The sequence below is a fragment of the Gracilinanus agilis genome, chromosome 2, assembly GCF_016433145.1.
Source record: "Gracilinanus agilis isolate LMUSP501 chromosome 2, AgileGrace, whole genome shotgun sequence".
Lineage (NCBI taxonomy): Eukaryota > Metazoa > Chordata > Mammalia > Didelphimorphia > Didelphidae > Gracilinanus > Gracilinanus agilis.
In genome coordinates this window covers 166070646-166097045 of record NC_058131.1, presented here as the reverse complement: position 1 = coordinate 166097045, position 26400 = coordinate 166070646, and the positions used below count along the sequence as shown (strand labels likewise).

Here is a 26400-nt window from a genome sequence, read left to right as displayed (position 1 = left end):
AGCTCTAAAATGAAAAGGAATCAGATCATCTCTAATTATTTAAGTTTTATGATCTATGATTATGAACCAAATAAGATATCTCATGAATCAAGGTGAGAAAAGATAAGCCTTTTTTTTTTTTAAACCCTTACTGGAAGGCTGAAGAATGGTAAGGACAAGGCAATGTGGGGGTGGGGGTGGGGGGTTAAATGACTTGCCCAGAGTTACACAGCTAGGAAGTATCTGAGGCCAGATTTGGACCTAGGACCTCTGGTCTCTGGGCCTGGCTCTCAATCCACTGAGCCATCTCGTTGCCCCCTAAGAAAAGCCTTTTTCAGTCTAAATGGCTTTTCCTTTTATCTAAACTTTAGCTCTCTCATACCTAGCACTATATATTCAATATACAATAGGCTTCTAGTATCAAGGATTCTAAAAGTCTTAGTGAAGTGTTTTAAGCTATTAAAGCTTAAATAAAAATTTTAAGCTATTAAAATTTAAAACATTGCACTAAGACTTTTGGTACCCTACATTTGTTCAATAAAGACTACAAGAAAGTGTAAGGCAAAGACCTTCCCCATAAATTATACTTTTGGGAGTGAATTCATAAATGTGTTAAAGATGAAATAATAAATGAGTTCAGTATAACAGAAGAGATGTTGCAAGATGGCTTATAATTAATTGCTAACAGAACAACACAAATGGGAATAAATCTGAAAGTTCAGAAGGGAGAAGTACTTAGGCTGTAGCTATTAATATTGAGGGGTTGGAACCTGACTTGCTTTCTGAGGGATAGATGTGATTTGAATAGTGAAAAAATAAAAGGGTGGTTATTCCAGATGGAGCATCACTCTTACTTTACTCATTTTGTTTTCTAGGGTTGAATTTCTATCAAGTCCCTGAGTCATTTATATTGAAAAACTTTCTTCCCTCACCATGATTCATAGCCTATTCTTGATCAACTCTTCTGGGGATATTTTTTTAGAGAAGCACTGGAAAAGTGTGGTTAGTCGTTCTGTTTGTGATTACTTTTTTGAGGCCCAGGAGAGGGCTACTGAGGCAGAAAATGTGCCTCCTGTGATTCCTACTCCTCATCACTATCTCCTAAGTGTTTATCGTCACAAGATCTTTTTTGTGGCTGTGATCCAGACAGAGGTGCCACCCCTTTTTGTCATTGAGTTCCTTCATCGTGTGGTAGACACATTCCAGGTGGGTGAACGAAGAGAAGACTTACTTTTAATACCTTTAAAATTTTTACACTTCTTTTGCATTCACACCTTTAACAGTATCACTGATGAGGGAGGTATCTTCCCAAGAGAGTCTTGTTGTTCAGTTCAGCAGAGAAGCAGTCTCATAGCTGATGAAAATTATGCATTTATCATTTGACCAACTACTTCTAAAGTGGTAAACTAAGGATTTCTTTTGGATGGGAAGGACTATCACAGTCTCTCAAGGTTGGATAGTAACTCAGACACCATTTAGTACTACCTGTCTTTGACCAGGTATATTTGGATATGTAAGAGTTACTGATTCACAGCCTTTTCAGTTATGGTGACTGTAGTTTGAATTCTATTTTCCTTCATAAGCTGGATGATTAGAGGTATCATTTTACAGTATAGTTCTTAGTAGATACTAACTATACTAATCAAAATTGTTTTGAATTACAGATTTCTAAAAAGAAAAAAGGAACAAGCTAAGTTAATGTTTTCTTTTTTACTAACGAATATTGTTTCACACAGGAGACAACTTCACAAATAAACCTACCAAAAGGTATATTCTCTGAAAAAGTTAAGGAAAACAGCATAAAATATTATTTGTGACTGATACTACTTGCAATTTTAAACCTTTTCAATTTGTCACTTAAAATAAAGGAAAAGCATGTCCTTTAAATTTAGTAAGTTAGTTCCATAAGTTATTATTGTAGCAGCAAACCAGTTGCAGGGGTGAATGAGTTGTAAACAAATAGCCTTTATTTTGGGATGTTTGTCCATAGCTTGTGACTGAGTCCATAATGGGGTAGCTAGATGGCATAATGGATAGAGTGCTGGGTCTGGAGTCAGGAAGACTTGTCTTCCTTGGTTCAAATCTGACCTAGACACTTACTAGTTGTAATACCCTGGGCAAGTCACTTAACCCTTTTGCCCCAGTTTCCTTCTCTGGAAAATGAACCAGAGAAGGAAGTGGCAAAAGAGATACTCCAGTATCTCTGCCTAGAAAACCCCAAATGGGTTTTCTATACATATACATAAGAATCAGAAATGACTGAACAGCAACAAAAAGCTCATAATGTTAGTGCTATACCCTTATTGCAGATAAAAACCTGGGAGACTTCACTATTTAAATTAGTTTGCATAGTTTATAAGTTTTTCAAGTAGTGTTTTCTTTTGGAATTTGTCTTCAATGGTAGGCAGTTTTCAAGGCTTCAAGGAGAAAGTTAAGTTATGCAAGAACATTAGTACAATGCAGAAAACAAGTTTCTCAGTTATTTTGAGCAATTTAACCAAGGTCTGACTTTAGTCTGTAAAATCTTCTGCTTAACTATGATTACTTTCAAATCAAACTTTCTACATAGTTCCCATGATCAGCTTTTGCATAGTGATGAGATTTAAACTTCCACATCATGTGAGTACTGGAATTAGCTGTATGAATATAGAAGTTGTAAGACTGGCAGAGAAGAACAAGAATACTGAAACACTTAGATAATACAAATGAAAAGCATCATCAAAGACCATTTATACTCACATCTCTATCACATGTTTAAAGCTTCTTTTATCCCAAGGAAAGCCAAAGCATACTTTATAATCTTAATACATTGTATATGCATATGTATGTATAATACAAATAAATTCATTCCTAAAGTTTTTGTAGTACAAAAGATGAGCAATTCTGAGATACCAGTATTGTTCTTAGCACTAACTTCCATATCTCAGAAATCTTTAATTTCATAAATGTTGGTACTTACACTACTAATACAGATCATAATCAATCAATAAGCATTTGTTAAGCCCTTACTGTGTGCCAGGCACTATGCTAAGCTCTGGGGATACAAAAAGAGGCAAAAGACAGTCCCTATCCTCTTGGAGCTTACAGTCTAATGAGGGAAAAATAACATACAAACAGATATATACAAAACAAACTATATGCAGAATAAACAGAACATAATTAAAAGTGAGAAATCACTGAAAATTAAGCCTTGGGAAAAGCTTCCTGCAGAAAATGGGATTTTAGTTGGGATTTAAAGGGAGCTAGTGAGATCAGTAGTCAGAACAGAGGAGAGAGGACATTCCAGGCTTGGGGGACAGCCAGAGAGAATGCTGAGCAGAGAGATGGAGCATCTTGTTGGTGGAACTACTGGAGGCCATTGTCATTGAACTGAAAAGTACTTGTCAGGAGTAAAGTATAAGAAGGTAGAAAAGTAGTAGGGGGCTAGATTATGAAGGTATTTGAATGCCAAACAGCATTTTGTATTTGATCCTGGAGACAATAGGGAGCCACTAGGGTTTATTGAGGAGGTGTGCGGAGTGACGTGGTCAGACCTGCCTTGTAGGAGAATCACTTTAGTTGCTGAAAGGAATATGGATTGGAGAGACTTGAAGGGAGTCAGACCCACTAAGGTTCTGTGGCAGAATTGTACTAGGCATGAAGTGATTAAGGCCTGCACTGGACTGGTGGCAGTAGCAGAGGGGAGAAGGAGGCATTTTCAGGAAATGTTGCAAAGGTAAAATGGACAGGCCTTAGCACCAGATCTGATATGGAGGGTGAGAAACAGTGAGGAGTCAGGCTGAGAGCCTGGGAGAATGCTGTTACTCTCGACAGTAATTGGGAAGATAGGACAATCCCTTTAAGCCTTTCTCATTGATTTTATAAATTGGCTGGCCAAAAAATTCTTTACCCGATGGCCAACTTTTTGTTAATGAGTCTTTCCTCACTTACCTGGGTAGTTCCTGAGATGCAGATGGGCAGTCTGTTGCTGAAACTCTCCAGAACTTCTACTCTGTTGGCATAACCTTGGCAGTTTAACATCCATGCCCTGATAAGGCATTGAAGGTAGACTTTAGAGGACTATCTGCTTCATAAAGTGAAAACTAACTCAGCAAGTGACAGAGAAGGAGCTAGAATACCTCATTTCAACAAATACATTAAATACCTGTTACGTGCAAGGCATTGTGCGAGGCATTGAGGATGTGAGATAAAACTGAAAAAGACCTTACACCAAAGAAACATACATTGTACTGGGAGGTACAGTATATAAACAGATAAGTGTATACAAAGCACTTTCAGGACAGAGAGAGAACTAACAGCAGGGAAATTCAGGAAAGACCTCATATAGATGACAGCACAGGAGCTATCCCTTGAAGCAGGGGTTGGCAACCTTTTTGGCCATGAGAGCCATAAACGCCACATTTTTTAAAATGTAATTTTGTGAGAGCCATACAGTGCTCACAGTGCGGCTCCTGTAACAGCGCCTGAAAAAAAATTGACTTTGTGGCTCCTGCAGAAAGAGCCAGATATGGCTCGAGAGCCATACATTGCCGACCCCTGCCTTGAAGGAAACGGGGGATTCTAAGAAGTGGAGGTGAGGAAGGAGCATGTTACAGACATGGAGATGACCTGTGTCAAGACACAAACATGTGAGGATATCATTTATGGGAAATGGCAAGTAAACCAGTTTGTTTGAAATGGAGAGTATGTAAAAGGGAATAACATGGAATAATATTAGAGATGGAGGTTGCAAATGAGTTTGTTTATCCCAGAGATAGTATGAAGTCGCTGAAGGCCTTTAGCTGTGAAAAAGACAGGACACCATAGTTTGAGGGAACTGCAGGATCAAGTGAAAGCTTTTTTTTTTCTTTTTTTGATCTATTTATTTTTAGAGCTAGCATTTTTATTTTTATACATATATAAATATAATATGTAACACAACAATAATATAATACATATGCCTTTTTATAAATATATGATCAATTATAATAAATATGCTTATCCAAGAGAAACAAATTCTCACATTAGCTATGTCCAGAAATCTGTCTCATTTTTTTCTTCCTCCCTCTCATTCCTCCTGTCTCCCCAAGAAGATGAGACTGAGTCAGTGTGTTTGTTGGTCACAGGACAGGAGTCAGTAGGCAAGGATGAGAGAGAGAATAATTTAAAGGATTAACTCCCAGAGGAGATGGGGGTAAGATGGTTGGTTCAAAGGCACAAGTAAAGATGTGAGCTCAATAAGGGGAAAGGATGCCTTTCATCAGATTGGAGCAAAAGAGAGGATAGAAGTTTTAAGGATTGAAGTAGGGAGAGAAATGGATGTCTACTATGTTATCAATATAGTAGGAGACAGAGTTGTAATAGAGAAGATCTGAACCTTAATCAGAACCCCTTAAGAGAGTGGGAAGAATGGCGATCAGTTGATATCCACAACAAGGATTTGGACTCAGTGATAAAGATGGATTATAATAATGATGATAGCTAACATTTATATAGCACTTTTTAAAAATCCTTACTTTCTGTATTAGAATTAATACCATCATTTCCAAGGCAGAAGAATGGTAAAGGCTAGGCAGTTGCCCAGGGTCCCACAGCTAGGAAGTGTCTGAGGCCACATTTGAACTCAGGACTTCCTATCTTCAGACATGACTCTTTATACTCTTCACTACCTACTGTACCATTTATATAGCACTTTTAAGGTTTACAGAACACTTTATATGTGTGATCTTATTTGATCCTCACAACCCTTTAAGGTAGGTTCTATTATTATTATCCCCATTTTACAGAGAAGGAAACAGATTGAGAAAGGTTAAGTGATGTTCTAGGGTCACATAGCTAGTAAATCTCCAGAGGCAGGATTAGAACTTAGTTGGTCTACTATGCCTTTTAGCTATCTCTTAGTTGGAATGAAATGAATGGAGTGAACCTCAGTGGAGGAGAGATTGCTGAATGATGGTAGCTAATGAGCAATTTGTCTACTCTTCCTCCTGGCCCAGTTCTTTGGAATACATGAAAGAAGGCACATCCAGGATGGGAGAAGGTGACCAGGGATATACTATCTTCTAGAGAAAGCCAGGTCTTCACTTCAGGTTGAAAATAGTGTGAAGTCAAGAAATCCAGGATTAAGAAAAGTTAACAACAGAGTGGAGGTTTTAGAGTAGGCAGTGGAATGGGAGGGCCAAAGATGATGAAGAATAGCCTGAGGTAGTTAAGGATAAGTACTGGTTGGTGACATTACTCTGCCAGGGTCAACATACAGTGTGTCTATGGCTGATCAGACTATTATGAGCTCAGAAGGCTCTACCACAGGTTCATATAAATGTTTGGTATGAAATGTCCCTAAATTTGTGCATCTCGTGTTTCTTTTGAGTTACTGCAATTCTGCTTTGCTTATAGAGCATACAGGAGAGATGAAAGAGGTAGAGGATTTTCACCTCAGTGGCCACTGACTCTACTTAAATCTCTAGGATAAAAAGTGTAGAACTTGAGAATTAGCCACCACAGCATGAGAAAATTCTTCATAAGTTGATCAGAGCCCTAATGCATAAGTAACATATGATGCCTAAGCACAGAGTCATTAACAGTTCTGTTACTGCCACAGCAGAGGTCTTGGATGTTTATAATTTTGAGACCCTGAGGGTGGAGAAAGAATAACATGATGATGGACAGCTGATAACTGGACTGAGCTCAGGGTCCATGGCCATCCCCTAGTATGGTAGAGATGAAGCATGCCCAGAAGCACCCTGCATTTGGAGCAGGCATTAAGCTTCTAATCTCCGAGTCTTTGGAAACTAAAACCCTCTTAACCCATTGACATGCTTGGGCTTGGGCTCTGTGATAGTTTTGAGGATGTTCTGGAGCAAGCCCTTTAATATCCTGGCCCCTCTAGGTTTAAGCAAAGAGTAGAATGAGAAGATACAAGACTAAGGGGGAATTTGTTAACAACAATGGCAGGTCTAGCAGAATCAATTGATAGGATAACAGGGGAAGAGTTGGATATTGAAGGAAGCAGGGTCTAGGGAAGTACCTAGGGAGGAGAGTATTGGGAGAGGGAAGAGGGGAAGATTTGGGGATGCTGATACTTCATCTCTTATGGCTGGTGATTGATCACTTTAACTTTAACTGTATGTTCTTTGTTTAAATGCCCACATATGATCCTTTATCTTATGCTAAGATATAACAGTCTCTGTGGTAAAACACGTGACAGCTAGTTAACATCCGCATATCAAAAATACAAAACTGATTACAGGAAGTAGGAAAAGATGCTTAATCTAATTTAAACCACGGTTTAGGAAGACAAAATTTTAATTGGGTTTCAGGTTTGGCTTTCAAACTTACAGTTTTTAGGGCTATCAGACAAGTTCTAAATTTCATATCTTACTTGAAAAGCAGTACCAACATTTTGCTTTTAGAACTAAGCTGATACATTTGTGCAAAGAGGTGCTCTCTTCAGAATTATTAGAAACACATGTCTAAGAAGCCTCTTTTCCAAGACCTGGGGTAACATCAAGTATTGCCTATAAAATCTTGTTATTTAAAAAAATACATTTGGGATAAAACTTGATACTATAGGTAAAACCTCTTTTGTCCTTACCTCTCCATTTTGGTAGGAAAGAAATATTTAGAGAAGATAGATCTCACCTAAGGGTGTGGAAGTGACCAGAATCCAGTTTCAGTCACAGAATTGGAATTTCAGTTACAGTATTGAGTCTTCAGCTGCCATCTACTCTAATCCAGATGGAACAAGAATCTATGCTACAATAGACTTTAAAATGGTTTCTTTAACTTATCTAATCAAGCAATCATTTGGTCAGCAGGCATTAAATATTTAGCTCCTATAGTGGACCAGTGTTCCACTATGCTAAGAACTAGGGAAACAAAGGTAAAAATAAATAATTCCTTCCCGCATTCTAGGAGACAACATATACAGACAGAAGTATATGAAAAATATATACAAACTAAATACGAGGCAATTTTGAAGGGGCGGTCCACTAGCAGCTGGGTCAGAAGAATCAGAAAAAAGCCTCATGTTAAAGATAATATTTGGACAAAACTGAAGGAAACTAAGAATTCTATGAGGAGTGGTGAGGAATACATTCCAGGGATGGGAAAAATCCTGTATAAAGGTATAGAAAATGGAATATTGTATGTGAAGAACAGGAAGAAAGCCAATTTGGCTGGACCAAGGAATAAATGAAAGTGATAACGAGATTAGAAAAGCAAGCTGGAGCCACTTGTAAAGGCTTTAAAAGTCAGAATAGTTTTCATTTGATCCTAGAGCCACTGGAGTTTTTTGAGCAGGGGAGTGACATGGTCAGATATCTGTTTAGTAACATCACTTTGGCAGCTCTGGGAAGAATGGATTAGAAAGGTAAGAGACAGGAGGTTTGTGGTTTTCTCTGGAGGCATTCCTTCATTGTTCTTTAATAAAATGCTCTCTACCATGCTTGACATCCTCTGGGTCCCAGATTTCCACACATAAATATATCTTCCTAATTTATAGTGTTCTTCCTGCCATTCCAATTATCCTCCATTTTTACCTATCCCCTTCCTTTTGAATAAGATGTACCCATCCAGAACTGTATTTCCACTCTTAGGTGCAGTCCCACCAAATCTCAGGGATACCTATAAGATCAAATATGTTTCTTTGTTAAGATCCCTAATGTAGCTTGTACACTGAAGAAATGAAAGATCTCATGCCCTCAAAGTTCTAGATATCTATACATAAAGTAAGGGTAACAAGCAAGATGAAGTAGAGATGATGGGGTTGTTTTGAGCCTCAAATGTGTAAAGATTTTACAAACCATTAACTGCTACATAAATGTCAGTATTATTATTTTCATTTTATATTCAATGAAGTTTGCACAGATAAGTTAATATTCAAGTATTTTTATGTTTAATTTTTTAACTCTTCTGCCTTTTTTTAATTGTACAAACATGTTGTGATATAAGCAGCTTTTCCCTCTTTAGGTTTAAGTAACTCCTTGAATTGTGCCTTTACTTTAATCTTAGAAACAAAGTTATTTCTTAGAGTTGCTCAGCCTTTATTTATAGTACATCGCTGGATAACTTGGAGGTGAGGATATCATTGGCAGAAAACAATGTGAAGGTGTATTGAGAGCAATATTTTGTTTCATATAGGCTGGTTTTTCCTTAATGGTGCAGGGAAACTGCTTTTTTTTTTAATCTAGGAGACTGATTTTTTTTTTAAGTCCTTACCTTCTGCCTTGATTGGTTCCAAGGCAGAAGAGTGATAAGGGCTAGGCAATGGGGGTTAAGTGACTTGCCTAGTGTCACACAGCTAGGAAGTGTCTGAAGCCAGATTTGAACCTAGAATCTCCTGTCTCTAGCCTGGCTCTCAACCCACTGAGCTACCTAGCTACCCCCTAGGAGACTGATCTTTGATGTGGTTTCCTGGTCATTGAGGCCATAAAAGACCTAGCTTCTAAGGAGCTGGTATTCATCTGTCTTGACAGAAACCTCACTTCCATGTGAGGCAATACATTTCTTTTTTTTTCCTTTCCTTTTCTTTTTTTTGGGGGGAGGGCCCAATCTTATCCACCTCTTCCTTCCTTTTCCTAAATACTCTGCCCAACTCTCATCCCTATTAGAGAAAAAAAAAGAGAAAAGAAAAATAATTCTTTGCAAAAATATTCTCAGTGAAAGCAGATTCCCACATTGGCCATGTGTGAAAATGCATGCCTTATTCAGCATCTTGAGTAGATAATTTCTTTTTTCAGGAGGTGAGTAGGTAACTAGCCTGATTTTTTCAAAAGAAAGAGTATAACCAAATTGCTTACATCAAAAATGAAAAAAGAATATATAAAAATGAAATAGGTTATGAAATTATTAGAAGCTCCTTTGTCCAATTATATGTCAATAAAACTGATAAAGGAGATGGGTGAATTCCTAGAAAAATATAAATTACTTAGATTAACAAAAGAAGAAAATAGAGTATTTAAATAACCTGATTTTAAAAAAAAATTGGATCAGCTATAAATTAACTCCCAAATGATAAAAAAAAAAACCCTACTCATGGATTTACAAGTCAATTATATTAAACATTCAAAGAACAATGAATACTATATAAACAATTTGTAGTAGTAATAAAGAAAAACTCTTCTAATCTCTTTCTGTGATATTAATAGGGTCTTGATACCTTATCCAGGAAGTCACAACAGAAAATTATAGATTCCAATATCCCATTGATGCAAAAAAAGTTTTAAAATTTATTTTCGGTTCCAAATTCTCTCTTTGTCTTTACTTCCTCCCCAATATGATACCCAGTATAACCGCAAAGTCATGCAAAACATTTCCACATTAGCCATGTTGCAAAAAAAAAAATCAAGTAAAAAAATACTTCAGACCACACTGAAAGTTCTCTCTGAAGATGGATAGCATTTTTCATCATGGGTCCTCTGTCATGAGTCATTGTATTAATCAGAACAAGTCTTTTATAGTTGATTATCCTTGCAATATTGCTATTATTGTGTACAATATTCTAGTTATCCCTTCACTTGATGCAAAAATTTTAAATAAAATATCAAGTAAGCTGCAACCACATAGTGTAAATGTTATACACTAACCAGATAAGGATTGGTTCAATGGAAAGACTACAAATACAATAAGCCATCTTTATAATATATTTTTTTAAGCTATATGACATCAATTGATGCTGAAAAGGCTTCTGACAAAATAAAATACTCATTTTTATTGAAACCTAGAAATCACTAGAATAAATGGACCTCAATATAGTAAATACCATTTATCTAAATCCAGAAGCAAACATTATATAGACTTTTCCAATAAGATCAGGGGTGAAGCCCATTATTACCACTACAATTTAACAGGATGAGCAATACTAACTATAGCAATAAGCCAAGAAAAAAACTGAGGAAAAAATTGAGGAAATCAGCGTAAGCAAAGAGAAAACAAAAATTATTATTTTTTGTAGTTACGAAGAACCCTACAGAGTCAACTAAAAAATAATCGTAATAACTTCAGTAAAGTTACAGGAAATAGAATAAATTCATTTAAATCATCACCCAGCAATAAGATTTCTAAAGAGAAATTCCTTTCAAAATAACTTTAGAAGCTATAAAATACTTGGGAATTTGTCTTTCAAGATTCAGCTAGGAACTGTATGAATCTAAATATTGAACATTGTAGAAATAATGACAAACCTAAATAATTGGAAGAACATTAATTGCTCATGGCTAGATTGGACTAGTATAATAAAAAATGTCAATACTGCCTAAATTAATTTACTTTTTCGGTATAGTGCCAAACTCCCAAAAATTATTTTATAGATCTAGAAAGAAATAATAAAATATGTAGGAATAAGCAGCCAGTACTCTCAAGAGAAAAATGGGGTGGGGGAAAATATATTAGTACCTGATCTTCAAACTATATTACAAAGCAATAATCATTAAACTAATTTGGTACTATTTAAGAAAGAGCAAGAGATCAATGGAACTGATTAGGTAAATAGACTATAGGTATATAACAAACACAATAGTATGTCTGATAAATACAAAGACTGGAGAAAGGATTCAACACGTGTCCAAAACTACTTGGAAAACTGGACAGTAATTAGCCAAAATTGGTTTAGATCGGCATCTCACACAATATACATTTAAGGATTCTTGCCAGGTCTTCATAGCCTCTTACAGTTTCAGGGCACACACACACACACACACACACACACACACACACACACACACACACAAAATTTTAAGCCCCTACCTTCTGTCATAGTATGAATTCTTTTTCTTTAACCCTTTTCTTCCATCTTTGAATAAATACTGTTTTTTTTTAAGGCAGAAGAATGGTGAGGACTAGGCTAAGGGAGTTAAGTGACTTGCTCAGGGTGTCAGAGGTACGAAGTATCTGAGGCCAATTTTGAACCCAAGTCCTCTTTACTCCAGGCCTGGCACTCTATCCACCATGCTACCTAGCTGCCTCTCACAAGATTTCTACTACACATGACCCTAGCTGGCATTCCTCTATTTTGTCATTTCCAATCTCCTCCTTTTATGGCATCAATGAGAGTTTGGACATGGAGAGGTTGTTATTTAACAATCATAGAAAAATAACAAAAAGCTCATTCTTTTTATCTTGTTTGATAGAGTACATATAGAAACAAGTTGCAATCTGATTTTTTAAATATTTAATGTTGAACTAGTAAGCTCATCTTTATAGACTTACTAAAAGTATTCTTGGTGTAAGCCCCAAAGGAGACAAGATGACAGATTTTATATACACTCTTTCCCCATATGATGATGGTGGTGGTGATGATAGTGATGATGTATCCCCAGTGCCTAGTGTAGTTCTTGGCACATAGTAGGTGCTATCTAAATGCTCATTCCCTTCTCCTTCCCCTGTGTACCAGGCACTGCTCTGTGCTGAGCAGAGATAAAAAGCATCCCTGCTCTCTAGGGTAGAGTCTAATGAGGAAATCTCAGCACTACCAGGAGAAGCATGGAAAGTATCCGAGTGAGTATCAGAAGAAGCAGAAACAAATTATGTTGTCATGAGCTTATATTGTGGACAGACTAAACAGAGAGACAATAGATGATGAGTTAAGGAAGCAGGTCGCAGTCCTGGCAGAGTAACATAGCAGTAATGGGAGATTTCAGTTGTTTGAACATCTGCTGGAGTGGTCACTATGCTAAAAGCAGATTTCTTGTCTTGGCTTTAGTGATCATTTCATCCTTCAAAAAGTAGAAGAACTAACATGGAGAAATCTTTTTCTGGATCTGATTCTTACCAATGATAAGGCACTAGTTTCAGAGATACAATTAAGATAGATTCTTGGGGGAGAATGACCATTCCCCCTTAGAGTTTGTGATAGAAAAGAGGAAGGCCAGTCATACCTTGACAAGCATTCAGGATTTGAGGAGAGTAGATTTCAAAGGGCTTAGAGTAAGAGAACAGGAGGATTCCTACAGACTATAATTAAAAGGGGAAGTAAGCCCAGAGAAATGAAAAACTTTCAAGAATGTCATGGGGTGAGAGTGGGAGGAGGCCAAGGGGAGCTAGGTGGCTCAGGATTGAGAGCCAGGCTCAGGAGGGCCTGGGTTCAAATTTGGCCTCAGATTTCACCTCAGATACTTCCTAGCTAGGTAATCCTGGACAAGTCACTTTATTTATCCCCATTGCCTAGCCCTTACCACTCTTCTGCCTTGGAATCAATACACTGTTTAAAGGGGGGAAATTGATATTCTGATGACACAGAAAGAAATGTTTTTGGTAAGCCAGAAAAGAGAAAGTTGTCTAAAGAGATGTTGATGCACAGGGAATTTATTGACCAACTTAGATTTTTAAAAAGAAGCACAGAAGATGAATGCAAAGACAGGTAACAGACAATAAATACAAAAAACTCTGAGCTTCCAAACTCAAGTGATATTCCAGCCTTAACCTCCCCCCAGGAGCAAAGACCAGGCATCAATGACCACACTTGATTTTAGATGCAATTTACTAAAATTTTAGCAGAGTATTTGATGAATTTTCTTGTCATGTATTGTGAGCAAGATTGAGATGTGGATTAGATGTAAATAGATTCAACTCCCAAAGAATAATCATTAATGTTCAGTGTTCCCATGGACAGAAGTCTTCAGTGGAGTGTCCTAGGGATCTGAACTTGACCCCATACTATTTTAGCTTTTTTATGAAATACTTTGATAAAATTTGAGATAAAATGCTTATCAAAATTGCAAATGTTGATATCATTACACTGTTCTGTAATCAGGATTTTTAAAAGATCTTGACTAAGTTCCGGGTTAAGATGGCGGCAGAGTAAAAAGCAGCTGCTTGACCTCTCCTAACCCACGCATATAGGACTCCTCAAGAAGACATAAAAACAAATCCAGATGAATGAAGGGACCCCACAATAGGGCGCAGCATCGAAGGTACATGGAATCGGGGCACTTCCATGCTATAAAGAGGTGAAACAGCTCTCACTAAAACACGAGCTGAGCAACCCCCTCTCCCACACATACCACCTACAGTGTCAAAACCAGCGCAAAAGACTTAGAGCAAGTTTGGGGCACTCATTAAGTCCTTGGCAGCTACCTGGCATCACCAGGGCCTGTTCCTGAGAGCAGCAAGACTTAAGACCCCAAGAGACTAAAGAACGCGCAGACTTTGAACACAGACCCTAAGCATAGGCTTGGACATGGATCCTGACAGCAGGAGTGGACAAGGATCCTGAGCGCAGGCATAGACCTTGAGTGGGGACCCAGTGCAGAGGGGTACATGACTGTGGAAGCAGCACCCTGAGACTGTTAAAGGAGCTTCAGGCAGAAGAACAAGCAAGGGGACCACAAGGAGGCTTGACCCTGAGAACAACTAGACCTGAGACATCAGGAGCCTAAAAAGCTCAGACAGACCCTAGGCATGAGGATAAAGCTGAGAGGGCACATGGCTCACAATGGCAAACCAGACTCGGGAACCCCAGAAGAGAAAGATCAAGAAGAAACCTTTAACACTGGACAACTTTTACACAGAAAAAATCCAAACAACAGAGCAAACAGCAGAGGAGAACAAACAAGTAACCATATCTAAACCTCCCCCCCCCCCCAAAAAAAAGATCTTGACTAGCAAGAGCACTGAGCTGAATCTAATAAAGTGAAGTTAAATAAGGATAAAGATAAGGTCTTTTCCTTAATTTTTTAAACTTTTTTTTCATAATTAACAAGATGGGAGGAATAGATAGCTATTTATCTGAAAAAAGATCTGGGGGGTTTTAGTAGACTATAATTCTAAATTGGTAGTGTGATATTGTAGCCAGAAATGCTAATTTAGTTTTAGGCTAAGACATATGAGACAGAGTGTACAGCACTAGAGAAGTAATAATTCAGCTGTGCTCTGCCCTGGTTAGACCATAACTGGAATATTTTCAGTTCTGCATGCCACATTTTTTTCTTTTTTTTAATTTAGAATATTTTTCCATGGTTACATGTTTCATGATTACCCCCAACCCCAAAGCTGACAAGCAGTTCCACTGGGTTATATGTGTATCATTGTTCAAAACTTATTTCCATGTTATTCATATTTGCAGTAGAGTGATCTTTTAACATCAAAACCCCAATCATATCCCCACTGGTCCACAAGACTGATCATATGTTATTCTTCTGTGTTTCTGTTTCCACCATTCTTTCTCTGGATATGGATAGTGTTCTTTCTTATAAGTTCCTCTGGATTGTCCTGGATCATTGCATTGATGCTAGTAGAGAAATCCATTACGTTCGATTGTGCCATAATGTATAATCAGTCTCTGTGTATAATGTTCTGATTCTGCTCCTTTTGCTTTGCATCAATTCCTGGAGGTCTTTCCAATTCACATGGAATTCCTCCATTTCTTTATTCCTTTCAGCACAATAGTATTCCATCAGCATCAGATATCACAATTTGTTCAGCCATTCCCCAACCTAAGGGCAAACCCTCATTTTCCAATTTTTTTGTCACCACAAAGAGCACAGCTATAAATATTTTTGTACAAGTCATTTTCCTTACTATCTCTTTGGGGGTGCAAATCCAACAGTAGTATTGCATGCCACATTTTTAAAAGTACATTTATAGGCTGAAAAACATCCACAAGAGAGCAACCAGGAAGGTAAAGAGTCTTGAGATCATGCTATATATGAGGATCAGTTGAATTACCTTGGAATGAATAATCTGGAGAAGACTTGAAACTTTGAAGACGTTATGACTTCAAGGTTTACTATCTTGAAGTATTTGAAGGACTGTCACATAGTAGAATTCTATTTCTTCTGCTTATCCCAAGTATAGAACTTGGGAACTTGGAGTGAAAGTTGCATAGAAGCACATTTAGGTTTTAGGAATCACTTCCTAACAATTAGAGCTATCCAGAATAGAATGAACTGCTTCAGTTCAGGTTCAGTTCAGTTCAGGTTGATTGCCTCTCAGAAGTCTCTAAGCAATGACTCTATGACCACTTTGTTAGGTATGCTGTAAATTGTATTTTAGCTTAATTATTGGTAGGTTAGGTCACCTCTAAGGTCTTTTCCAACTCTGAGAGTCTGTTGCCCTTAGCCTAGACCAGGGAAGACGTGAGTAGAGGCATGATAATTGTTTCAAATACTTGATAGACTTTCATCAGGAAGAAGGAGTAGACTTGATTTGTGTTACTGCAGAAGGCAGAACAAGGACAAGGGATACAAGTTTCAAGAAGGTAGGTTTTGGCTCAATATAAGAAAAACTTTTTTTAACAATCATGGCTGTCCAACAATGGAGCAGACTGATTTTTAAGAAAATAAATTCCTCTTTATTAGAGATACTCAAGAAAAGGTTGAGTGACTATTTTTCAAGGATTATTCATAGAATCTCGGAATTGGAAGATCCAGGTTATAAAGGAATTTGAATGCCAAACAGAACACTTTGTATTTGATCCCAAAGGCAATAGAGAGCATAGGCTGGCACAGACTATGACGTGGCTAGACAACAGTTTGACAAATACTTGAAGTTTTAATGGATTGTAAGCTGAATATATGAGACAATAGTCCACTTTGTCAGTCCAAAAAGCTTATCCCAAGGGGCAGTGTGACAAGGTGGGTAGAGTGTCAGGAATATTTGTATTTGAAACAACCCTTGGGCAGTGGCCCTGTAACCACAAGTAAGGCACTTAACCTCTTAGTGTCCAAATTCTCTCACCTGTGAAATATTTATAGTCTTATACATAGCTGTCATGATGCTCATAGGGTGTGCTACATCTAAAGGATTTGCTATTTGGTATAGTCTCAAGAGAACTAGTGTGTCCAAGTTAGCAAGAACTGGGTTTAAGCCTGGCCTTTGACACATAGTAGCTGGGTGATCCCAGGCAAGTCGAAACCTCTCAGCACCCCCCCCCCCCCCCCCGCCCAGAGCAGCTGCTGATCTATATTGGTAGAGGGAATATCCTCACTGAAAGTTTTCTATACCAAAGCAATCACATTTTAGACTGAAAAAGAGGCATAGTGTCCAGAATGGGTAATAGCACCAGCCTGGTCAGACTACATCTGGAGTATCGTGTTCATTTCTGTGCCATCATTTAGGTCAGCTCTGGACAGACTGGAGTACATCAGAAGGAGAGCAAGAAGAATAATAAGGCACCAAGACACCATGATCTAGGTCTCCAGTTGAAGGAACTAGAGATGTTTAACCTGAAAAGCTGGATGGTGAGAAGGCACATGAGAGCTGACTTCAAATATTTGAAGGGTTCTAATGTGGATCAGTGATTAGATTTGTGCTTGGCCTTCAGTGGGAATGATAGGTAGAAGTTGCAGAAAGACAGATTTAAGCTTGATCTATAGGAAATAACAGAACTACCTGGAATGAACCACTTCAGGAGATAGTGGATTCCCCTTCACTGGGGTTTTCCCACTGAAGACAGGATACTTACTTTTCAGAGGTGTTGTATAAAATTACTTTTCAGTGATTGGATTTTGTTTATTCAGTTATTAGACAGTAATGACATTTGAGGTCTCTTCTATTCTGGGATTTTATATACTCCAACAAGTAGTCATCTAGCTTCTGTTTAACTTCTTTTAGGTAGCTAGGTGGCACAGTGAACCCAGGTCCATCTAACTTCAGGCCCTCTAGGCCTAGGCTTACAAGTAAGTCATGTAATCTCCGTTGCCTAGTCCTTACCTCCCTTCTACCTTAGAATAGAAAGTAAAGGTTAAAAACAAAAGAAAACAACTTCTAGTGATGATTCAAAATAATCCATTCAGTATGGAACAACTAATTGTTCAGTGATAAAACCTGCTTATAGCATAAAGTTATTAGAATCAAGTAGAAAATGCTCCACAATTATAAAGTCATTATTAACAAACTTGCATAGGCCCCCCTCCTTTTTATTTTGTTGCTTCCAAACAATGAAAGATATTCTAAAGACTTCTGTACTTTTCAATAAGCAATACTTTGGTCACACTATTATTGTAAGAGGGATTCTTATACTAGATTGGAGTTGGACTGGATGACCTTTAAAAGTCACTTGCAACTCCTAAGATACTATAATAAGTTTTGCCAATCAATAGAAATAGAATACAAGCTATAATTCTTGTGTTATTGTTTTGTTACTTAGACACTTACACATAGAAATACCAAAAAGGAATAAGAAAAAAACCCATCTATAAAAACAAGTTTCTGGAAATCTCAGCAAAAAATGTTCAAAAAGTAATGTTATTACCAACAAAGTCCAGCAAGAAGAGATAGAGAAATTCTATTTAAAAAACTGCAGACACTATAAAATTCTTTGGAGTCTATCTGCCAAGACAACCCAGGATGGGTATGGAAACAATTACAAGACATTTTTCACACAAAGTCAGATCTAAACAATTGGAGTAATATTATTGGTAGCACTTTGGTAGGCTGAGCCAATATAATAAAAATGACAATTCTACTTAAACTAATTTATTTAGGGCTAGTTACCAAAACTTTATTTTTTAAAGCTAGGAAAAAAAATTCATCTGGAAGGAAAAAAGGTCAAGATTATCAGGGGAATCAGTGGGGGGAAAAAGTGAAGGAAAGTGGCCTAAAAGTATCAGAACTCAAACTGTATTATAGAACGGTAATCATCAAAACAATCTGGTACTAAGAAATAAAGTGGTAGATCAATGGAAAAGATTAGGTACACAATACATATTAGTAAATGACCATAATAATCTACTATTTGATAAACACAAAGATCCAAACTCTTAGGGTCAGAATTCACTGTCTGACAAAAATTGCCAGGAAAACTAGAAAGCAGTTTGGCAGAAACTAGGTGTAGGCCAACATCTCACACCAAATACCAAGATAAAAGTAAAATGAGTACATGATTTAGAAATAAAGGATGATAATTAGAGGAGCATGGAATACTTTGCCTGTCAGATTTATGGATAAAGGAAGAATTTATGACTGAGAGTCTTATGGGATATAAAATGTATAATTTTGATTAAAAAGATTCTGCATAAAGCCAGTGCAGCCAAGATTAGCAAAAAAATCAGGATACTTGGGTGTGTGTGGGGGAATTTTATAACAGGTTTCTCTGATAAAGGCCTCATTTTTCAAATATATAGAAAACTGAGTCAAATTTAGGAGAATAGAAGTCATTCCCCAACTGATAAATGGTCAAAGGATATGAACAGGCAGTTTTCATATGAATATAATCTTGTGAAAAATGCTCTAAATCAGTGATGGCTAAACTTTTAAAAGAGGGGGGGCCAAAGGAAATGAAATGCTCATCTGTCAGTCTGTTTCTAAGGCAACTCTTTTGAAGTTTCATTGTATTATATCCTACTCATTGTATTCATCAGATTAGGAATAATGTCCCACTGCTGGAGAGAACATTTCAGGCCCCTCCCCTCACATCTGGCCTGTGAGCCATAATTTGCCCATCGCTGCTCTAAATTATTATTGACTAGAGAAATGCAAATTACAATAATAATGAAGTATTGCTTCACACCTGTAAGACTGGCTAATACGACAGAAGGGACAGCTAGATGGCTCAGTGCTGAGCCTGGAGTCGGGAAGACTCATCTTCCAGAGTTCATATCTCCTCATAGACACATACTCGCTAATGTAGTCCTGGGTAAGTCACTTACCCGATCTGCCTCAGTTTCCTCATCTGTAAAATGAGCTAGAAGAAGAAATGGCAAACCACTCCATTATCTTTGGCAAGAAAATCCCAAATAGGGTCATGAAGAATCAGTCAAGACAGAAATGACTGAACACAATGTGACAGAAAAGGAAAACAGTGTTGGAAAGGATGTAGGAAAACGTAAGACACTAATGCACTCTTGGTTCAGTTGTGAACTGCTCCAACCCATTTTGGAGAGCAATTTAGAACAATGTCCAAAGGGCTAAAAACTGCGTATGTTTTAACCAGCAGTACTGCTGTATCTGTATCCCAAAGAGATCAAAGAAAAAAAAAGGTCCTATATGTACAAAAATATTTATAGCAACTCTTTTTGTGGTGGCAAAGAATTGGAAATCAAAGGGATGCCCTTTAATTGGGGAATGACTGAACAAGTTGTGGTATATGATTGAGATGGAATGCTTTTGTGCTATAAGAATGATGAGCAGGATGGTTTCAGAAAAACTTGGGAAGACTTAACAATGCAAAGTGAAGAGAGCAGAGCCAGGAGATAACATCGTATGCAGCAACATCAATATTGTACAGTGATCACCTGTGAAAGACTTGGCTGCTCAGATCCATATAATGATCCAAGATAATTCCAAAGGACTTATGATGAAAAATGCTATCCACCTTCAGAGAAAGAACTTAATGATTAAGCCTGAATACAATCAAAGCATACTTTTAAAACTTTATTTTTGCCATGATTTCTCTTTTGGCAGTAGGGGTGAAGGGAAATCTGTTTTCTCTTTTGCAACTTGGATAATATAGAAATGTGTTTAACATGACTACACATATATAAACTCTATCAAAGTGCTTGCCTTTTCAAGGAGGGGGAGGGAAGAAGGGAGAGAGAATTTGGAACTCAAAAATTATTTTTAAAATGTTAAAAAAAATTACATGTGATTGAGAAAAATAAACATTCTTTTTAAAAATTTAAATAATATAAATAAGACTATATCTTCTTTCATTGGAAAAGTTATTGATTTCTTATTCTCTGTATGTGATCAATATATTTGTTTTATTTTCTCCAGGATTATTTTGGAGTCTGTTCAGAGCTAGTTATCAAAGACAATGTTGTTGTGGTTTATGAGGTACTAGAAGAGATGCTAGACAATGGGTTCCCATTGGCTACTGAGTCAAACATCTTGAAAGAACTGATAAAACCACCTACTATCCTTCGAACTGTTGTTAACACTATCACAGGTATGGAGAAGAGTGCAAAAACTAATTCTAGTCTGCTGAAATCATCATATGGCTTGTTCTAAAATTTTGTATTGGTTGAGCTCTAGTCTCAGGAGAAAAATTATTTCTGATTTTCAGTTGCTTTAATTTTAATGTTTGCTTTCTAATTATGCCCTCTAAATGTTGAGCATGGACTGAAATGATACTCTTTGTTATGCAGAAAATTTCTTCAGTTCTAAGGAACTCTTACTACCTCTTTACAAAGAAGAAAAAACTTTACACATTTTGAGCATTTTGACAGGGAAAAGAAATAGACCACTGAAGTATATCTATAAGTCTTACAGTTTTGTTATTTTCTGTATATATTTTAATGAAGTGTGGTCATTTATAAAACACTATAGAGTTATAAATGCTCTGTATCCAACTCAATCCTAGGAAACTGATGTCTAAGAACAACTTCCCCAACACCTGACTATGAAGATGCTACTAAGGGCATGGATTATAATTTGTTATTTCTACATTCAGTTTGAAAAGGTGCAAGAAATAGTGGGAGGAGAACATATCTTAGATGAGGGTTAGTCGTATGGGATTTTAGTAAAGTCTTTTTACCTTTTTAAATATATTTATTTACTTAAAAAAACTCTTTTTGTCTTAGTAACACCTTTAAAACAGAAGGGTAAGGGCTAGGCAAACAGGGTTAAGTGACTTTCCCTGGGTCACACAGCTAGGAAATGTCTGAAGCTAGATTTAAACCTAGGTTCTCCCAACTCCAGCCCTGGAATTCTATCCACTGAGCCATCTAGCTGCCCCCTCTTCACCTTTTTTTTATGATGAACATAAAAATTGCTTGAAATGCATCTTTAGTTGGCATATGACAGAAAGGAATTACAGTAATCTTTTATAACATTAAACCCTTGGCCTTGGACTAAGAGAGATGGTATTGATGGATTCACTCTGGCACCAGAATCCTGGTATACCCAAGAACTCATCAAGAATGAGATGATTTTACCCATGAAAATTGTACACCACTGTATATACTGATATCCTTGGTGGAAGCCATTACATTATTTAAAACTGCAGGCTATTGTGGAATTTGAGTAAGTAAGTTCAGGTTACTTTCAAAACCATAATAATGGAGTCTGTTCTTTAGGTAGCTTTTTTTTTTTCCTCACCAGGAGTAGGGAGAGGATGGTGACTAAGGGAGGTGTACTGTTCTTTTAAGAACACTGCTAGACCAGATGGCAACAAGAAATTTTTTAGATAGATCAGGTCATTCCAGGATAAAGAGAGGGAAAGCCTTTGGAGAAGAATGTATCTTTAGTTCAGAAAACTTCTACTAATTATGTAGATATTTGGTTAGGGGAAGTAGGAAGTTGGAATCAAATATGTATAAAATTGCATTAATCACTGTTTTAGGAAGCACAAATGTGGGTGATCAGCTTCCCACTGGGCAGTTATCCGTGGTACCATGGCGACGGACTGGGGTGAAATATACCAATAACGAGGCATATTTTGATGTGATTGAGGAGATTGATGCCATCATTGATAAATCAGGTATCTACAGCTGTGATCTGAAGTGTCTGAGTGCTAAGAAAATTGAGAACAATGATTTTTTTCATGTAGTAATTTGTACAGGAACTAGGCTTTCCTTTTATGGCTTAACTGACAGTTATGTTTATTTGTGTCTCTGTGCAATATATCAATAGGCTTGTCTTGATATTTTATGATTTTATCGTAAGGATTTCATATAGATTAAGTTTTGTTCTGACAATTTTCTTTGCCCATCTTGTGTTCCTACTATTAAGATCTGTAAGCACCAAAAAGAAAATTAAAAAGAAATTTTTCTAAGTAGAAATTTCATTTTCTAAAGTGTTGCTTTTCTTAAGTGTTTTATTCCTTATTACCAGGACCATGCTGGTATTGATTATCCCTAATGGGATCACTAATGAGACTTTTTCCCCCATTTATTTAATTTGACAGACCTTGAGAAAAACTTCTTAGAATTTGAGGGAAATTACATTTTATTAAGGTCTTTTAGCATACATGAAATGTCTTAGAACTTAGAATGATGACATTCAACTGGTTCAGTGGCCTTTTATTTTGTTTGTTTTATTTTTGTTGTCAGGTTCTACAATCACTGCTGAGATCCAAGGAGTTATTGATGCTTGTGTCAAACTGACAGGGATGCCAGACCTCACACTTTCCTTCATGGTAAAACACTGGATTGGAGATATAGTGCTTGAAAAAAGAGATGTTAGCATACTTAGTGGTAAAAAAAGAGAAAGAAATGAAACAAGGAATTAAATGTATTGGCCAAAAAACTTGTATTGGCTAGCTAAGTTCATTCTACATAACTGGAGGATTTTTGTTTATTTTTATGAAAAACATCTAAAGTTTCCTTCGATGATATGTGAGTATTTATTTTCTATTCCTTATTCTTCCTTATATGGTAACTTTAGAACCCTAGGTTATTGGATGATGTCAGCTTTCATCCCTGTGTTCGTTTCAAGCGCTGGGAATCTGAACGTATCCTTTCTTTCATCCCCCCTGATGGAAACTTCCGCCTGCTCTCCTACCATGTCAGTGCTCAGAAGTAAGCAGCTTTTCTTCATGCGAATGAAACATATGTATGAATCAGAATATTTTTCTCAACTTAGAATGTGAACCTACCTGTTTTATTTATGTTCTTATTCATTCAACAAGTATTTGAAAAACTATAGAAAACAATAATTGTTCAGATTTCAATTATCTCTTTAATCTGAGGATTTCAATTCCTTTAGAGAAAGTGAGAATTAATGAAAAAAAGCATAAAGTATAGGAGAAAGTACAGGGAACCAGGTTTTAGTCCCAAATTGGCCAGTATCTTGTTAAGTGATCCAGCTTACTTTTCTATATTTATCCATCTATCAAATGGAAAAAATAATGCCCCACCTGTTTTATTGATTTATTAGAATCAAATTTATCATGAATGCAAAAGGCCTTTGAAAAACGTTAAAAACACTACATAAGTATATAAGATAATAGTTTTACATTTCCAGAAAAAAGTATTACCCATCAATCTAGAAATGCAAATACAGGGGTAACATGACTTCTCATTCCTGATATCTGGTACTCAGGATTTGTGAGCTTAATTGATTTTGTTTTAAGAAACATTGACTTTTAGAGCTCCAGCTCCATTATTTAATAGGTTAGAAAACTGAGGCCCAAAGAGAGACTGGGATTTGCCCAAGGTCAGACTTTTAGTGAGTGGCAAAGCCAGGTTTCAAACACTGATTTTTCAGAACCCAAGGCTATGTTTTAGAAGTCCACTGCCTCAGCAACGTTAGAAATTTAGAGTCAAGACTCTATGTCTTGTAATTTAGCTACTAGATAATGTGTAATCCTTGGTGGGGGTGGGGGGAAGAGAAAGTATTTTTGTTTATTCTTTGTATATGGATTGAGTCAAGAGATGAAGACATAATTGTAATAATAATAATGATGATGATAATAATAATAATAACTAGCATCTGTATAGTGGTTTAAAGTGTGCCAAGTACTTTAATAAGTTGATTCATGTGAAGAAGATAATATGATGGCAGGAGAAAAAGGAAAAGGTTAAGAGATGTTACATGCTTTCATTGAAATAGTTTAATGAATTCCCTTATCTTTTTTATCTCCTCAGCTTGGTTGCAATTCCAGTATATGTGAAACATAACATCAGTTTCCGAGATAGTAGCTCATTGGGACGCTTTGAGATCACAGTGGGACCCAAGCAAACTATGGGGAAAACTATAGAGGGAGTGATCGTCACCAGCCAAATGCCCAAAGGGGTCCTAAATATGAGCCTTACTCCATCTCAGGGGACTCACACTTTTGACCCAGTTACCAAGGTAGGTGATTGTGGATTAAGAAATTTTGGATTAGATCTATCTGATACAATAGTCATTCTTTAATTCTCAGAAGTGACTGTGTCATTTGTTGGAAATGGAAATTGGGACAGTTTGCCTTCTTTGAAATGATGTGACAATAAAAAAATATAATTACTACCTGTAGGTAGTAAAAACACCGCAGGGGCAGCTTATGTTATATACTTAGCACCCTGAAAGCAACTTCCTTTAAATGTTAATTCCAGTGCAACTAATTTTTTTGTTTGAAATCCTTTTTTTTCCTGTAAAATATCATAGCTCAAATACATTTAAGAGGACTATTGTGGACTCTTTTTTGTGTAGAAACAAGACTAACAAAAATATTTACGGAGCACATTTGGAGTCATCAATTCTGTTATCATTTTTCCTCTTCTCTTTGAAGTTACTCTCTTGGGATGTAGGAAAAATAAATCCCCAAAAGCTGCCAAGTTTGAAGGGAACTATGAGTCTTCAAGCTGGGGCTTCTAAACCTGATGAGAATCCTACTATCAACCTGCAATTTAAAATCCAGCAGCTGGCCATCTCTGGTAAGTAACCAACAGCTGGATGTCAGGGGATATAAATGGCTTTCTGATTTGAAAAGCTTTCCTGACAGCTTAGTATTTATTTACAGAGTTTTGTTTCTTTAGCTGAAATGTGATCTCTAGACTTTGGAAGTATGGCTTTTTTCCAACATATTTTGGAGGAAATTTTATAATCTTGATTGTCAAATCACCAAAATCATCTAGATAAAAAGAACTAGCTACAAGTAAGAGTGAAGAAATGCTGATAAGAGGTTATACTTAAATCCTTTGTGACTTGCCATTGGTTCCCAAGGCCCACAGTTTGAAGGTACATCTGTATCTTTAGATGGTATCTTTAATCAGAATTTTTTTCCTGATCTGTACTTGATCATCAATCATTCTAGACCCACTGAACCCACCCAGATCAGCATACCCTAACTGGGAGTTACTAGTTACTCTAGCGAGTCTCTTTGTCTTTAGAACTCTTTAAAATTGGTCTCCCCTCCACCCCTCACACCCCCCTAACTTTCAGACTATTGACTGAGTTGGGTGATTAGAATTAATTTAGAACATAAGATCCTTGAAGATTGCATCTGTACCCTTCTAGACTTATCACAGAACATTCTGAGTAATAATTACCTTGTTAATTATAGATAACTTGGAATTTGATTTACTCATCATGTTCTTTTCCTTAGCTTTTTTCCCTGTAATCTTCAAATAAATCCCATTTAAGTCACAATCACTGAAAGAACAGGAGAGTAGGTTTTCTAATTTACTTCAATGGATCTGTGATTTTATGTATTTATTTTTTTAATGACCCTCACCTTCCATCTCAGAATCAATGCTTTGTATTTATTCTAAGGCAGAAGAGCGGTAAGAGCTAAGCAATTAGGGTTAAGTGACTTACCCAGAGTGACACAGCTAGGAAGTATCTGAAGTCACATTTGAACTCAGGACCTCCTGTCCCCAGGTCTGGCTCTCTATCCACTGAGCCACCCAGCTGCCCCCAATCTGTGATTTTATAGATATAAATATTTCCTCACATGATGTAGGTCACAGTCTACCTATTCCCTCTCATCCTGTGGGATTGTGGTTCCTGTCATTCCACAGATTTTCCATGGAGGGATCTGCCCACTATCCTAGAGGATTTCCTATAAGTCTTTTAACATTCCATGGGTGCCAATGCAGCATGCTCTACTAGAATTACCACATCTTTATGTCTTCTCTGTGT

The 26400-nt window shown here is 36.9% G+C and overlaps 1 protein-coding gene across 2 annotated transcripts in view; it reads left to right on the top strand.

Annotated features, from left to right (window-relative positions):
• Positions 1-912: 912 nt before the first annotated feature.
• The window catches only part of AP3M2 (adaptor related protein complex 3 subunit mu 2), a 30918-nt gene continuing 5430 nt past the window's right edge, over positions 913-26400 (top strand). Inside the window, exons 1-7 of one of the 2 annotated variants that reach the window (XM_044660840.1) lie at positions 913-1185; positions 20611-20782; positions 22178-22315; positions 22887-22972; positions 23221-23354; positions 24423-24630; positions 25049-25193. In XM_044660840.1, the coding sequence (XP_044516775.1) occupies positions 913-1185; positions 20611-20782; positions 22178-22315; positions 22887-22972; positions 23221-23354; positions 24423-24630; positions 25049-25193 (1156 nt within the window). Of the gene's footprint in view, positions 1186-17873; positions 17884-20610; positions 20783-22177; positions 22316-22886; positions 22973-23220; positions 23355-24422; positions 24631-25048; positions 25194-26400 lie in introns of both variants that reach the window. The other variant, XM_044660841.1, reaches the window with a different exon arrangement.